Below are 14,364 nucleotides of genomic sequence, written 5' to 3'. Positions count from 1 at the left end.
ACCAATGAGCCAAAATAACACCAAATCCACACTGAGAGGTAAGACAAATGATGACATTTCTAAAACTAGCTCCCATGGAAGTGATACTGCATGACTCATTCAGTCCACTGCAGTGTGGATAGCAGACTGTATGAGACAAAGATGGAGACCCTGGTCTGAATATAGTTCTCATTACCAGTGGTCAGGTTAATGTTGCACATATGACAACCACCCCTGTGATTGAATTATGTCACAGTAAAAAAAAAATGAATGTGTGCAGCTGTATGTTCTCTGTCTTCTATCTACCTTAAAAAGAAAAGCTGTGAGCCAGGTTCGATTGTAGAAAACATCAGTTTATTGGCAGCAGTAGCACTGTCACATTACCTTTATAGTACATTTGAATAATAATAACTTTTATAACACAGCTATGTTTTTCATTTTTAACCATCCCTTTTGTACGCCCAATATTTTAAAACACAAAGAACACGAGTCTCATTATTATGTTTGACATAACAATAACATTTAATACTTATAGTTTAATGTAGTGTATCGCTGTGGTGCCCATTTATTCAAAAGAAAGGGTGATTATCTATCACAGTTTTGTTTACTGTAGCACAATTTTTTGAATCCATCCTTTGGATACACAACACAGAACCCCATTATCTTTCTCCAGAAGCCTTACTATTATACAGTTATATAAACTAATATTGAATTTCCATTGTCTCTTGACTTAGGTATCTATTGGGATCTCTTATTGGTAGGATCTAATAGGTATTTGGGATCTGGGAATGTGCTTAAATAAATCACAATTATAAACCCATGTGTCCAAAATAACTTCTGATCAGTACTGTACATACTAGACTTGCTGACTCTCCGTTCATTCATACCATATTAAAAGTACTACCTGTCACTTGTAATTAAAGCTCAGAACATGAACCATCCAATTTACTACAAACATTAGATACCAACCTCGTAGTACACAGGCTATAAAGTGCTATGAGAGCTGAAACATGGCAAGTTTGAGCTGCCATCAATCGAAAGGTGCTCAAACACCGACTGTGTTTACAGTCAAGCATATTAAGAAACCCATAATTAAACGCTTTGAAATATAACACCACCATGTGTGTGGTATTGGGTGAGTGTTCCTGTAAGCACTGTAAAAACTATAAAAGCAATATTACTATAAAGTAAGATGTACACAGTGACGTATCATTACAGGTAAACAGTGCTGGGAAACACCTTTTAGAAGTGCAGCTTGTGCATAACAAGCAGTCCTCAGCTTAGCTGACTTAAAAGCATAAGTCCACTTTCATTAACCAGTAAAGAATTATCTATCTGATTTCATTTCATCAGAGCTCAGACACTCAGAGGGTATATCATTTGAATTTGCAATAAGGAAAATGGGGGAAAAAAATCCTGGTTACAACTCTCCCTGTCTTAGTATTCAGTGTATTTATATCGATATAGCATGAGGTTAGCACTGTTGCCTCACAGCAAGAAGGTGATGGGTGTGTTTGCAGTTAGGCTAATTGGTGATTCAGTATTGCCCATAGGTGTGAATGGTTGAGTTAGTTTAAAAAAGGGGCCTTTTTTAAAGCTTCAAGAGACTTGTTTTAAAACAAATGCACTTTAAAATACTTACGCAATGTGCTAATAGCTAAACTACAGGTATATCAACTGGTTTTTCTATTTTTATCTAATTTGTTTTAAATTGAGGATTATGTAAAAGGAGTCCTTGACTACACACATAGTATTTCATTAACAGCTAAACTATATGCATGAGTCAGACAAAAGCACAGACAGTATAAGAGCGTCCAGGCCAAGCTAACTTGGAGGTGCCAAGCTAGCTTAGCAATCTTCCTCGAAACAAAAAGACTTCTGGTGGTATAGAAGGCTACATGAAATCACTTTAGGTGTCACCTTAATAAACATTTCCCTGAAAATGATGGTCATTCTACGAGTAAGGAAGAAAGATTATCTGGAATATCCTCACTAAGGGAAAAGTTAGTAAGTCATTATCCAATGAGCATCTAATGGTGAGTTTCTGAGTCAGTTATTGTACCATTTGCATAAATGTGTCTGGGCTGGGACAAAAAGGCTTCTTTTATTTCAGAATTTTTCCAAGATTCTTTTAACAAGATGTTACAGCTCTAAAAAAAAAAAAAGTTAAAGAAAAAAGTCTGACTTGTCCCTTCATCTGAGCAGAGAAACTAATTCCCAGTGTCCTCTCTTAACACTTTATTTGACCAAATAGGGTGAATCTAAGGTGTCCTGACAGTTGGCAGAAAAACGCTCTCTTCTAATGCTGATAAGATGGATTAGAAGATTCCTGCCAACAGTGGAGAAACAAAGTAAAATCCAGTTCCCACATTAAAGCTGAAGACCATAAAAGCAAATGAGTACAGTCCTGAGACACACAGTACCCTTCCCTAATGTAGTACATCAGCTGCCCACTGCCGCAAATGGCCTAAGGAGACAAGTAACGACAGAGACGCTTTCTCTTTGTGCTGACTCGGCATGCTGCTTGTAAGAACAGTTATAGGTCATTTGATGGGAGACGGTGAGATGCTGAGATATGTTTCTTTTTGCGCTGCTTAAGATATAGCTAAAGCTGCTTCGTCGCTTCCTTAATTCACTGAACTGTTGTGCAGGCCACCGTTATATTTATCTGTTATCTGCTGTCTCCAACATACATAATAAGAAGGAGCAGCTCACTTCTCCGGCAATGTGTTAGGTAGGCAGTAAGTCGAATGAACACTGTGTACTTGATAAAATGGAAGCTCACAGGCCAGGGACTTACTGTAATATGTTTTTATTTCCCAGTGAAACAATCAGCAGCCTACAGTACACTGCAAGAGCACCCAGACGCATGCACTGATTATCAGCCTGTGTTGAAAATTCATCAATACGTTAATCAAATCAGAGAGACACACACCAAAGCACCCACGCTGACAGCTCCAGGGGCATACAGCTGTCAGTCATCTAAGAGAGACACACTGTGTTTCTTTTCATGACGATGACAACAATGATCTTGGTTGATGAAACGCCCCACCAGCTAAACTGCAGCATCGGACCTTTTAAAGCATTCTCTGTACCCTTATGTCAGCATTAATAAATTAGTGAATAAGTTGAATCTACATGCCTGTGGAACTGAAATTGAAATGCTGGCATTTAAGGAATAAGAGAAAATTCCAATGCAGTTCAGCGTTATTAATATAGCGCCAAATCCCAACAACAGTCACCTTAAGGCGCTTTAAGGTAAAGACCCGAAAATAGTACAACAGAGTTTTATTTTATTACCAGTAAGAACTGCTCGTTTTGCATAACTCTTGCAGAAAATAGAATTCACAACTTTCTTTTTTCTTCCATTTGTTCAATTTCCTCAATTTTTTTATAAACCCATTGCACACGATGCCGCTATAAGCCTGATTTTTAGATAATACATGTTTGGGAATCGGTGTGCACCAGCACACCGATTCCTAAAGAGGTTTTTTTGTCTGTTTCTTTTGTAGATTCGACAAAATAAATTGAACAGATGTTGAGTTTTTGCAACATGCTGCTAGTGACAAAGTGCCTAAAGGTACAATTTACATTTGGTTCTTTTCTAAGAGGTGTGTTATGTGTAGACACTGGCTTACCCTTTGAGTTAAGAGGCCTCTTTTATGCCTGAATGATTAACAGGTCGATGTCAACTAACATAACAAGTAAAAACACATTCCTGCATTCATACAATGTCCTTAATACACTGTTTAATTAACTGTGTTCAAGCACAGCTCCCAGACATCTCTACATAACCTGTAGCCAAACTACACTTGGAATTTTCTGCTTGTGCAATTTTGTGAATTATCTCTTTCTTACTAGAAGCAAATCATTAAACACTAATCGTTGCAAAACACCCATCCGCTGTCTTATTATTATTTAATGCAGGCCACAAACACACCACACACTCTGGCATTCTTGGAGGTCTAGAGTTTGCAACTTGGCTAATTCTACCACCTTAAGGAAAACCTAAAAACTCTTTGCTGCCCTTAAGCTGCCCTCTTTCCTTTGCTGCAGCTCCACCGATTGACATCTCCAGTGTCAATTTGAGAATGGATGAAGAAGCAACACGTTCACAGTGTCTGCATGTGAAATAAGCACATTTTTTCAGGCTTAGCAGGCATAAATGTCACTGTAAGACAGAGAGTCATTGTTTGCCATGAGCTGCTGTATGTGCACATAGCTCAAAGAACCGGAAATTAATCTCTGACATTATTCCACTGATTAACATCCACATCCCTCTCATGCTCACACAACAACAAAAAGCTGTCACCAAATATGTGACAAAGGGCAGTTAGGTTACAGCACCGTCTTATAAGCAAGGGTATCAAATCACAGTTGCTGTAGCAAATCCATCATTTTCACCATCTCTAATTTCGAGAGAAAGCTATCTGCAAATTGGTTATGTGGAGTGGCACTTTACAGAAATCCACTGAGCCAGCCCAGCAATCATGTGATGGCATAATCTAGCATTTGCTAAAACCCCTCCATGATGCTGTATTATGCTCTCTGTTGTTAAATTACAATATTACAATGCCAAATCCCTGCAAAAAAAAAAGGATAAAAACAAAAGAGAACAAGAGAGAGAAGGAGTGGGCCGAGTTATGGAGTTAAATGAATCAGAATATGACTTTGAGAGGATGTGACTGGCATCGTTGCAATCGCCAAATTAGATTCTCTGAAGATCAAAAGGCTTTTCTGCTGGCGTTTGGAGGGCTGCATGCAATCCGCAAACAGACGTACTATTTGTATTCACAACTCTGAAGCACTTGTATGGAAACCGAGTGCTGGTCACGTTGTCCAAAGAAAAAACTAGTTAAAAGTGTGAAGATGGGCATTAAAATGGAATGCTCGGTGTTGGAATAACTGGTTTCAAAGTACTCTAACCTCGGCGTTATGTTCTATAATGACATTTTGAGATCAGTCAGCTACCCCAGTCCCTGAAATTGTCACATTAGTACATGAGCAGCATTATTAAATGAAGACTGTTTGCCCTTATGTTATCAGTTATGTCTGTTTTAGCATTTTTGCACACAAGTTTCAGTCTCTGCTGTGTTTGTGTTACATTATTTGAGCCTACAGAGGGACAGCTTTGACAAAAATCCTTTGTTATCAAAAGAAATCCAGTGCTGCACCAAACACAGTTGCCAGTTATCAAAATTAAACCACACTGTAGTATGTGGCTTGCTTAAAGACAATTACCAATGCTTTTATTTTGAAAGCTACATGTATTTTCCCCATTGCTTCTTCAGCTTATCACTGTAGAGTGGGCTTAAATGTTTTGTTTCCTCAGTGGTGACCACATATATGCAATAGGTCAGACAGAGACCCTCAGCTGCCATACAGAGGAAACGCATATGGACTATGAATTTAACCCGTTAGCCTCCGTGTTTTAAGCAAACCCGTGAGCCTTGCAGCTCTGGCGCCGAGCAGCAGTGTACTAGAGAAAGCAGCTTTCTCTGTTGTAATGTATGACAGCTAAGCTTCCCTCTATCCTCTCGTGTTCCGAAGACAACAAACCAGCCAGCAAAAGGCAGAGGAGGAAGGTGTCACATGAGGAATGAAACAGCCTCACCTTAGCGCTGATGTGGAGTGATATCCGCAGAGGGTTTCTGGTCCAAGCCTCTACTGGAGTGAATAGCTGTTTGCGGACGGATGCGCGGATGTAAATGTTTATATCATCGCTTCTCCTGCTGCTGCTGCTGTTGCCATGGTTATTCATCCAGACCCTGTGTGCTCTGCAGTCCCCTCTCGCTCCCCGTCTCTCTCTCTCCCTCCCTCCCCTGAAGGGGATTTCAGTTTGGGAAAAGTATCGCTGAGTGGCCGTGTCTTTGTGCACAACGCTGACCGCATATACTGACTGTGGATAGTTTCACAAGGTGAATATTAATAGTCAGCAGCACCCAGTCAGCGTAGTGCTGCTGGTGTCCGTCCGGCAGGGCGGGCTGACGTCAGAGCCGGCCCCCTAAAAGCTGAAGTGAACCGTGCACGCGGAAATTACCATGATAAGAAACAAAAGGGTGGCTGTTATGCAAACAAAGTGTTATTGCAATAATAAGCAGGCGGACGTCACGTGATTTGGACACACTGTTGGGCTTAGTGGAAGGAAAAATAATAATGACTAAAAATGAAATGCGTGATTACTTAGAGAAAAGAGCTGTTTGATAGGTGACCATAGGTTTCTTTGGGAAGCGGTTTGATTATAACCCATAATTATCCTCTGAGGTTGCTATATGGCAACAAAGTTTGAATAGAATTGAGATTGGGGTGGATGGAAGTTTCTTTTATCCATCATATCTTTAACAACATGTGTATTACCATAATAATGTTAACAAATCAACATTCCTATTCAAACAGACGCAAGAAATTCTTTATTTATGTTTTATTGTGTGAGCCATTAGCATACATTATATTTTACAGTAACAGTGTGGTGTTTGGAATTGGATGTGAAAAGCAAAGGATGGATCTGACTGACAAGTCATTAGCCAAGGAGCATATCCTGGATAATAATTTACAAAGTCATAAAACATTTACATTTTTAAATTGAAATTATAAAAATAAAAAAATATAAAATGGATCTAGGTCATATGAGCTTGTACATGAATGGATCTGTATCTGATCCGGGCTGAATGAACTGGGAAATGACTGCATCCAAATGGTTTCCAGTCCTGATCTGTTCCATATTCATTTTGTTGTGCAACTAGAATCCGTTACTTAGCCGTGTCCATTATGCATCCGTGGTAGATCCAGTCCATGGTAATGGGCTAAAACTAGCAATTTAACCCATAAACTTATCAGGAAAGTGTTCATGGAGGCCACAGAGCATGGGAGCAAGGATTTCTCCAACAGATGTTTATTACAACCAGAAGTCTTTTTGGAACCAGTGGAGTCGCTCCCTACTGCTCATTGAATAAGATCTGCACTTCCATGTTAGCTTTGTGTTTGCAACCCAAAAGTGCTGTTCATCGTTTAAACTGTCCAGGATTTCCTTACCTGTTTTGTTTTCAATGCCATTTTGTTTTCCTGTGAGATTTTTCTGGCTTCTCACAGGTTTATGGCCCTAAAACCGATGCATTCTCCTGTCTGTATTTTACCCACTACCAACACTTCAGCTGTGTATTTGTAAGTTTATTGGCTAAATCCTCCACTGTGTTCAACCAACTAGTTCTAAACATAGCCTACCTGATAATGATTAGCAGAACAGTGGGTGTTTCTAAATACAGCTCCTGATGGAGATTTTGCTGAGATTGAAGCATAGCAGTAAAGTTAGAAGCAGTAAAATCAAAACAAATGGCTGGAAAATGCTATGACTCCAAACAAAATGATACAGTAAGCAATTTCTGCCCCCTAGAATAAAACATATTGAATCATTGGGTGGACGACCTCATCTGTTTGATTGTTTTGATCATGTAAGACAACAATCTGGATTCCTGATCTAGGTTTTCTTCTTGAAGACACAATAAATTCACACAGTAGCCACTGTCTAGCTTGTTCCTGGCAATCAGGTACAATTAAAAAGCCATCTGTCCTGGTTAAACAACTCTTCACTGACTAATCACTTGTCAGATAAGGGGGAGGGGAGGATTATGTAACAAATGAATAAAAATGCCCATAATCTGCTGGCTATGGCAACTGTGTGTTTAACTGCTGTCAGCAGCAGAGCATTAGTTTCCTCTAACAATTTGTTTGGTTCTTCTGTGTCTCTGATTCACCAAGTGAGTGCTGGATAACAGTTCTCCTGTGTTCTAAGCTTCACCTTCTGCTTAAAAACGCAAAGTCAATTGCTGCTTTTCTCTTGTGGCATTCTGCCATAAGCTCCAAGCACTCTTGATTAAAAGGGGAGCACTATTGATTTTCTTTTTTTCAGTTTTTCAGGCAGTTGCCAGAGGCCAGATGACTATATAGTCTGGGAAAAGAAAAAAAACTGGCTGAATTTCCCGAGGTTATACAGCAAGGGCACCAATTTTCTGAGAGTCCAATATCAAGCTTGCATTGCTTATTATTGCGATTAAATGCGATATCTGTTTAATTCTACTATCAAGTTGGACTTGATAGATTTATGTAGGCATTTGTTTTTAATCCCTATCACTAATGAAGTTGAAAATTGTGTGAGTCTTAACACTGATGACCTTTTATACCTAAAATAAAGTTACACACACTTGGATATTAGTCATATTTGCTAAAAAGCAAAAAACTACAACTGTTTGATGGTCCTAAGCAATATTTTCCTGCTGCTTTCTGAACAGTAAAGTTGTTAAATAAAACCAAATACTGTTCTGTTAAAAGAAGTCCAAATGCAGACAAAAAAAAATTGAGTGAAACTGCCAATAACAAAAACTATAATCCACCAAATGTGTTTATCACATCTGAATTTCACAAACTTGACAAAACAAAGAAATGTGTTCTTTCCACAGTACTACATTCATGTAGACTTCCAGTACTAAGCATACAGTATTTATCATTTTGTTTTCATTTCACATATAGTTTTTTTTTAACTATATGTTTAAATGTATTTATAGTTGGAACAGCTACAATAGCTAATGTTTCACGTTAGGACTGGCGTTTTTCATTAAAGATGATTTTAGCATCTTTTGGCTCTCTAATGCTAGTCAACGGCTAAATTCCACCACTAAATGAAAAGTGCATTCTGTCTTGTTAGCATTATCTTTAGCTTCCTCCCAGCATTAGCAGTGTTAACTGAAGGCTAGATCGTCCAATTTCACAGCTGCTCACTTCCGGCCTATCCAGCCTTCGCAGTGTTGCCAACTCCTCAGTAAGGAAAACCGCTATTGGCTGACCGCTAAATGACGTCATCGCCTTATTTGCATAATTGGTCATGCTAATGTAATTGTAACCTCGGTTGTAGGTTTATGTCTCATTGTGGAAGAGACATAAAGTGAGTTACAAACGTCCTAAATGCATTTAGAATTTATTTAGAACTACAAATTAACTTTCTTTTAACAATTATTGATTTTTTTTAATGTCACAATTCCAACCCTACTCCTTTATCCAGGTTTGGACTGGCAAAAGTGACCCGAAATAGGCACTCTGATAGAGTTACTTTGTGTGTGTGTTTATAAGTAATTAACCCTTGTGATCCACAAAACAACATAACAACAAAAGAAGAACTGACTGTGCTACAGTCAGTGCGGGAGCAGCGGCTTCGCTCATGCGCGATTCGTTTGCAGTTGTGACGCATAGATGTGAACATCTCCTGCCCTGATAGCAGCTGGGGAGGACTATCCTCCGCCCGTGAGCGCTTTGGCACGGGCGAGGGGCCCATGGCAGCACCGCTGCTTGTTGAGAGTAAGAGCGATACGCGCTTTCACGTCAAAAAGTCGTCATAAATGAGTCTCCAATAACACCAGAAAAAGTCACCAGATTTGTCGCTAGTCGCTTTTTAGAAAAAAGTTGCTAAGGGGGTCTGAAAACTTGCTAAATATAGAGACAAAGTCGCTAAGATGGCAACACTGGGCCTTCGGAGGACCCGGCCCACATAGACCGCGAAGACCGGGGTCCTCAGGAGTCCTGAGGACCCCGGTCTTCGCAGGAGGATGCAGCCTATGAATTTGGACACACCATTACCAAAAACATTGTGTGAGACACCAGTAGTTATACTAAAACAACACTACTTTACACCCCAGAAACAACAATAGCATGTTCTGTAAGGACTTTTGCTACAGTGTGGAGTTAGCAAAACCTCTGTTATCTTACTCTTTAGCTCGTTAGCTAACAATGCTGTAGCCTTTTAGCTCACGTGAAATGAGGCCACATTTGAAGCTTGTGTGTATGTTTGTTACTTCTCAGGGTATAAAAAGATTTCCTCGATGGTTTAAAAAAAACTAGAGGGTCTCATCTGACTCCAGATCACAAGTTGCCTGGTCATGTGGCGAGTCTCATGGCTGGATCATCCCAAAATGCCTTCTCTTTCTCTCTCCTTGCACCGTCTGTGCATGTTGTCTCATTGAGAGCAGGAGGTCTTCATTATCCAGGCTGGACACATGATCTTTCTGCTGAATCTCTGAGGAGCGCCAATATCTGTATCGTGTTTCCTTTACAACTCTCTGAGATGAGTGCATTGGTGTTGCTACACAAACAATCGATTCGTGAAATATGATATAGTAACAAACTCTGGTAGTAAACTGACTATCAGAAGACTGTGAGGCTATTGATTCACAATATCACATCATATAGAAGGGACAGCAGTTGCCAGGATCAATATATACCCCAGGGAAATATAAAAAAATAAACAGCCTTATGAATAAAAACACACTGCGGCATGTAATTTTGTCAAAGCCAAGGCATTTTTTTGTGCAATTGTGGTTAAAACGGGTTTCCTTTTTCTTTTTTCCACAGAGAGTGCCTATGACCCAAGCAGTTCCTGCCTCCTCTGACATATTCTTGGGCAACATAGCCCTGTGAGACATGTCAGCATACCTGTGCATGCTAACGAAAGCTGTATTGCAAGAAACCGCGTCATAGTCTTTGGTTTTCACTTCAGAAGATCTAAGAACCTAACAACAAAGAATCAACTGCACAACAGGCAGGAAACATAAACAGTGTGTCTGCCTGAGGCCCTTCAAGGTAATAACAAGGCTTTCTTCAGAGCTACAGGCTAACATGCCTTCTCCAGGTAAACTGATGAGTAAACATGATTATGAAATCCACATTTCATCACTCTCCGGCTGCTCCTTCGCTATCTTGACGATAATTATTAGGAGAATTACACGCAGGCAGCACATGTCATTAGGAGGCACCATAAAAGAAGAGAAGCGGGCAGAGGCGTTTCACATAAAGGCCATATGGGTTTCTGCATCTTTTTAAGTGATGGTAATAAAACTTAGTCACCACCTCCAGAAAACCCCTGGCCAATAGGAGCCCACTGAACAAACTTTTTATGTGCCCTCCAAAAATGCTTGAGCATCCCCTGTGCCACTCCGGTTAATTCCTCAACATGCGCAGGTAGGACCGACTTCAAGGGAGGGAATTTCATGACCTTGTGCTTCTGCATCTCCACTGAGCGCCTCTCTGCCGAGCTCTGTCTGTGTCCTGTCACGGAGGGGGTGTGAAACATGGCCCTCAAAGTCTCCGGTTTGAGGAGGTAAATATCTCAAATATCTGTCTTTCTGTCAGGGCTCTTCATCATTTTTTTTTTTTTAATTTCAAAATTTATGCAGAGCCATTTCACACTAGCTAATAATAAATTTGTAATCTTTATTTAGTAGGAGGAAATGGCTCCATTTTCTCTTTCTCATAACTTTATGGGTGTAATAAGAATCGTCTGAGCATAAATTAAAGAAATTAGACGTTTGTCTTTTAATCCAACCACATCTATGCACACTTTTCGCTGTTTCCCTTCCGGCTGTTCGGATAAAAGAGTTCTTATCTGAATAATTACACCGGCTTCAACAGCACTGAACATTTTCACATAGATACTGTACTCCTCAAAGTTTTTGTCCACACATTTCCTGCTACAGTCAACTTGAATATGACTGAACCACATGGCCAGTTGCTTCGTGGCCAACAGCGATCCATTGTTGGGTAATTAACACAAACGGGAGAGCATTAATTATGTCAAGAGTTGGCAAGCTGGCTTGCTCTCAGCATTTTGGGAGTGCCTAAGGGGTACTGAAACATGAACAACAGCAAAGGGAAAGTCTGTCACTTACAACCATGTCAAAAGCCAAAAGACGATGAATCAGGAATTCAGTCAGGAGTTAAAGGAGAGGGCATATCATTACCTAACTGAGCTGAAAGAATGATTACATGAAAGGATTGTTTGAATATAACAGAGGCTTTGTCTTGTCTTCTGATGGTAGAGGTAGGGTTTTGTTATATATTTCACTTCTAACCCGTTTATATTTTTTCATCAATTCTTATCAGTTTCGTCAGTGACAAAGTAGCACATAAAAGATTTATTATTAAAAGTTTTTCATTCCCAACATCTCTATCAAGCGAAGCTTTCTCTTTCTTATATTTCTGTTGTTGTTTACAGAACTGTAGAAGAAGCTAAATATAGTCAGATGGAAGACAAGCTTGATGAACAGTTATAGGAAGAAATCCCCCAAGGAAAACAAAGAAAAACTCAAATCATGCTTCAAAGAAAATACTTACCTGTCTTAGAGGAATTCTCTGACATGCAGGGCTATAAATTTACTTGCTTTCTTGCTGAGAGTAAGATGAAGAATCAATACCACTCTCTTACTCGCAAGAAGCCAGTTTCGGAAAGATAGACTGTTGAGTGTTGCAAGATCAAACTAGGTGCACTTTATGTGAGTGTGTATGAATTCATCCACTGCACTGTAAACGCACATCTATCCACTGCACAAAGTTGTTGTGTGTCTTAAGTAGGATTAAAACTTTAAAAAGTAGAATTGAAACCTTAAACTTAGCTGATAAAGCTGCTGCTTTAAACTCATTAGATATTTCTGACACAATAGAAAACGTTGGTGTGTCACGCAATATTTATCACGGTACTTTAAAGAAATCTACTATTAACACCACATATTTCCAGTAGCCTTTTTAGCTTCTGTTGTAACTACAACAACAGAACTCTGACTGCTAGATTTAGACATGGTTAACTTAGTTAGGAAAGGCTGAAAGATTGTAAGCAAGGTGAACGATTGCTCAAGTCTTGCCAAATTTTCCGCAAATGTCAAGCCATTTAAAATAACAATAAAAGCATACATTTGAACCCCATATAGCTGCACTAGTCTAGAACAGTGATGGATTGGTGCTTAAGACGGACAGCCCACTGGGGCTCTGAAGATGCTCCTTTAACGTGAAGGGCATAATGTTAGAGCCCACGCCTCCTCTGAAGAGGCCTTGCTGACTTAGCCATTAGTCATTTCTTCAGACACTACACACACACTGGCACATATTCCTCAAGCAAACACACACATTAGCAGGAGAGTTCACACTCTAGAGATGGGTTGCGCCCTCAGTAACACCACCCCAACCTCACCCATTTCTCAGCTAGACAAGCTGCAGCATTTGCCTTCAGAGGAGAGGCCTCCCTGTCTCTATCAGTCATGTTGACGACGGATTCAGAATAGCTGTAGAAAGCTCTCACAATGCAGGACACATAAAGGAAGCTAAAGCGGCCGAGTGTGATAATACAAGTGTGAACAGAATGTAGCACTGCTCAGACACTTCAGCTGTGAAAGATAACCTCAAAAAGCTGTGTAGCTACTGCTTTATATCAGCCACCTTTGGCAAGTAAAACAGAGAGATACTTCAACTGAAAGCTTTGGTGAAGTATTTCATTGATGCTCGTAGAAGTAATTAGTAAATATGCACATAAGTTCATGCCCTCATTGAGAAAGCTCTCCATATGAAGGATTAGAATTTGCCTCGGAGACAGCAGGGCAGAAATGATCTGATTTAAGTTAAGCACGAGTGGATGGAGCCATTGAAATACAGTTTGTTTGCCTGCATAACACATGATGATGCCCTCTGAGAATAACGATGAAGAGATCAGCTTACTCCTGACTTGTAGTAATGGTTTTGAGGAAATAGTAAGGCTGCTTATTTTCTGACATCATTAATTCTCTAAATGAATTTGCTAAATGGTTCCAGTGTGAAGCTGACTGCTGGCCGCTTGTTGACATTCTAGACATACAGTTTTTGAGGTAACCTTGTGATGCATTTACTAACAGAATATATGTTTGATATATGACAAAAAGGTTATCTATCACTTTATGTCACCAATAGTTTGCCTGTAGTCAAACTAGAACATTTCATTAGAACAATGAAACTATGCTCAATAAAAACAGTTATGAACAAACCGATTCTAGACATTTGCATACAACACACAACCTTTGCAGAGGTCACGTCAGAGGGGCTCATACACTATCTCATACACTTTGGTATGACTGGAAGTGTTTTTAAAAACCTAGCTACCTCCCCCTGGTGGCAATTAAAATTAATCCCATTTTAACGCCCTCCATCACCATGTTCATGTCAATTTTCAAACTTGGAAGCTGCTTACATCTTTTTCATTCAGCTTATACGGTAACACATTTGACATATAAGGAGCTTAACCAACTGTTTCCCAGCCTTTTGGAGCCACGGCACATATTTCCCTTAAGAAAAATCACGGTACACCACCAAACAAAAATTTCCCGAAAAGCATATCGATAGTATTTTCCCGCGCACCAGGCATAGTGTAATTGTTTCGATTTGTCCCTGATATGCTGCTTTCTTCTGACCGCTACTCATGCTAGGGCCTTCATCTGGGTCGGATTTTCTCCAGGACCCAGGTCAGACTGACTACTTTTTCTTTTCAACTATTTAACTATTTATCTATTGCTATTATGTGCTGTGTTGTTCTACTCACAGCATGAC

At 39.7% G+C, this 14,364-nt stretch overlaps 2 protein-coding genes across 6 annotated transcripts in view; one reads left to right on the top strand and one right to left on the bottom strand.

Annotated features, from left to right (window-relative positions):
- The window catches only part of fam135b (family with sequence similarity 135 member B), a 50,966-nt gene extending 45,087 nt beyond the window's left edge, over positions 1–5,879 (bottom strand). For both annotated transcript variants that reach the window (XM_006795264.2, XM_006795265.2), the window contains exon 1: positions 5,594–5,879. The gene's annotated coding sequence lies outside the window, so the exon portion shown is untranslated. The remainder of the gene's footprint in view (positions 1–5,593) is intronic.
- Positions 5,880–10,374: 4,495 nt separating this feature from the next.
- col9a1c (collagen, type IX, alpha 1c) overlaps positions 10,375–14,364 on the top strand; it is a 36,321-nt gene continuing 32,331 nt past the window's right edge. For 2 of the 4 annotated variants that reach the window (XM_087835159.1, XM_087835156.1), the window contains exons 1-2: positions 10,831–11,119; positions 14,244–14,279. In XM_087835159.1, the coding sequence (XP_087691285.1) occupies positions 11,091–11,119; positions 14,244–14,279 (65 nt within the window). In that variant the 5' untranslated portion in view covers positions 10,831–11,090. Of the gene's footprint in view, positions 10,603–10,830; positions 11,120–14,243; positions 14,280–14,364 lie in introns of those variants that run through there. The other 2 variants (XM_087835157.1, XM_035909730.2) reach the window with 2 other exon arrangements.

This window comes from Neolamprologus brichardi, chromosome 22, assembly GCF_056152115.1.
Source record: "Neolamprologus brichardi isolate AB-2024 chromosome 22, ASM5615211v1, whole genome shotgun sequence".
NCBI lineage: Eukaryota > Metazoa > Chordata > Actinopteri > Cichliformes > Cichlidae > Neolamprologus > Neolamprologus brichardi.
Note: the sequence above shows the minus strand (reverse complement) of the source record. Positions and strands in the feature narration are given on the sequence as shown.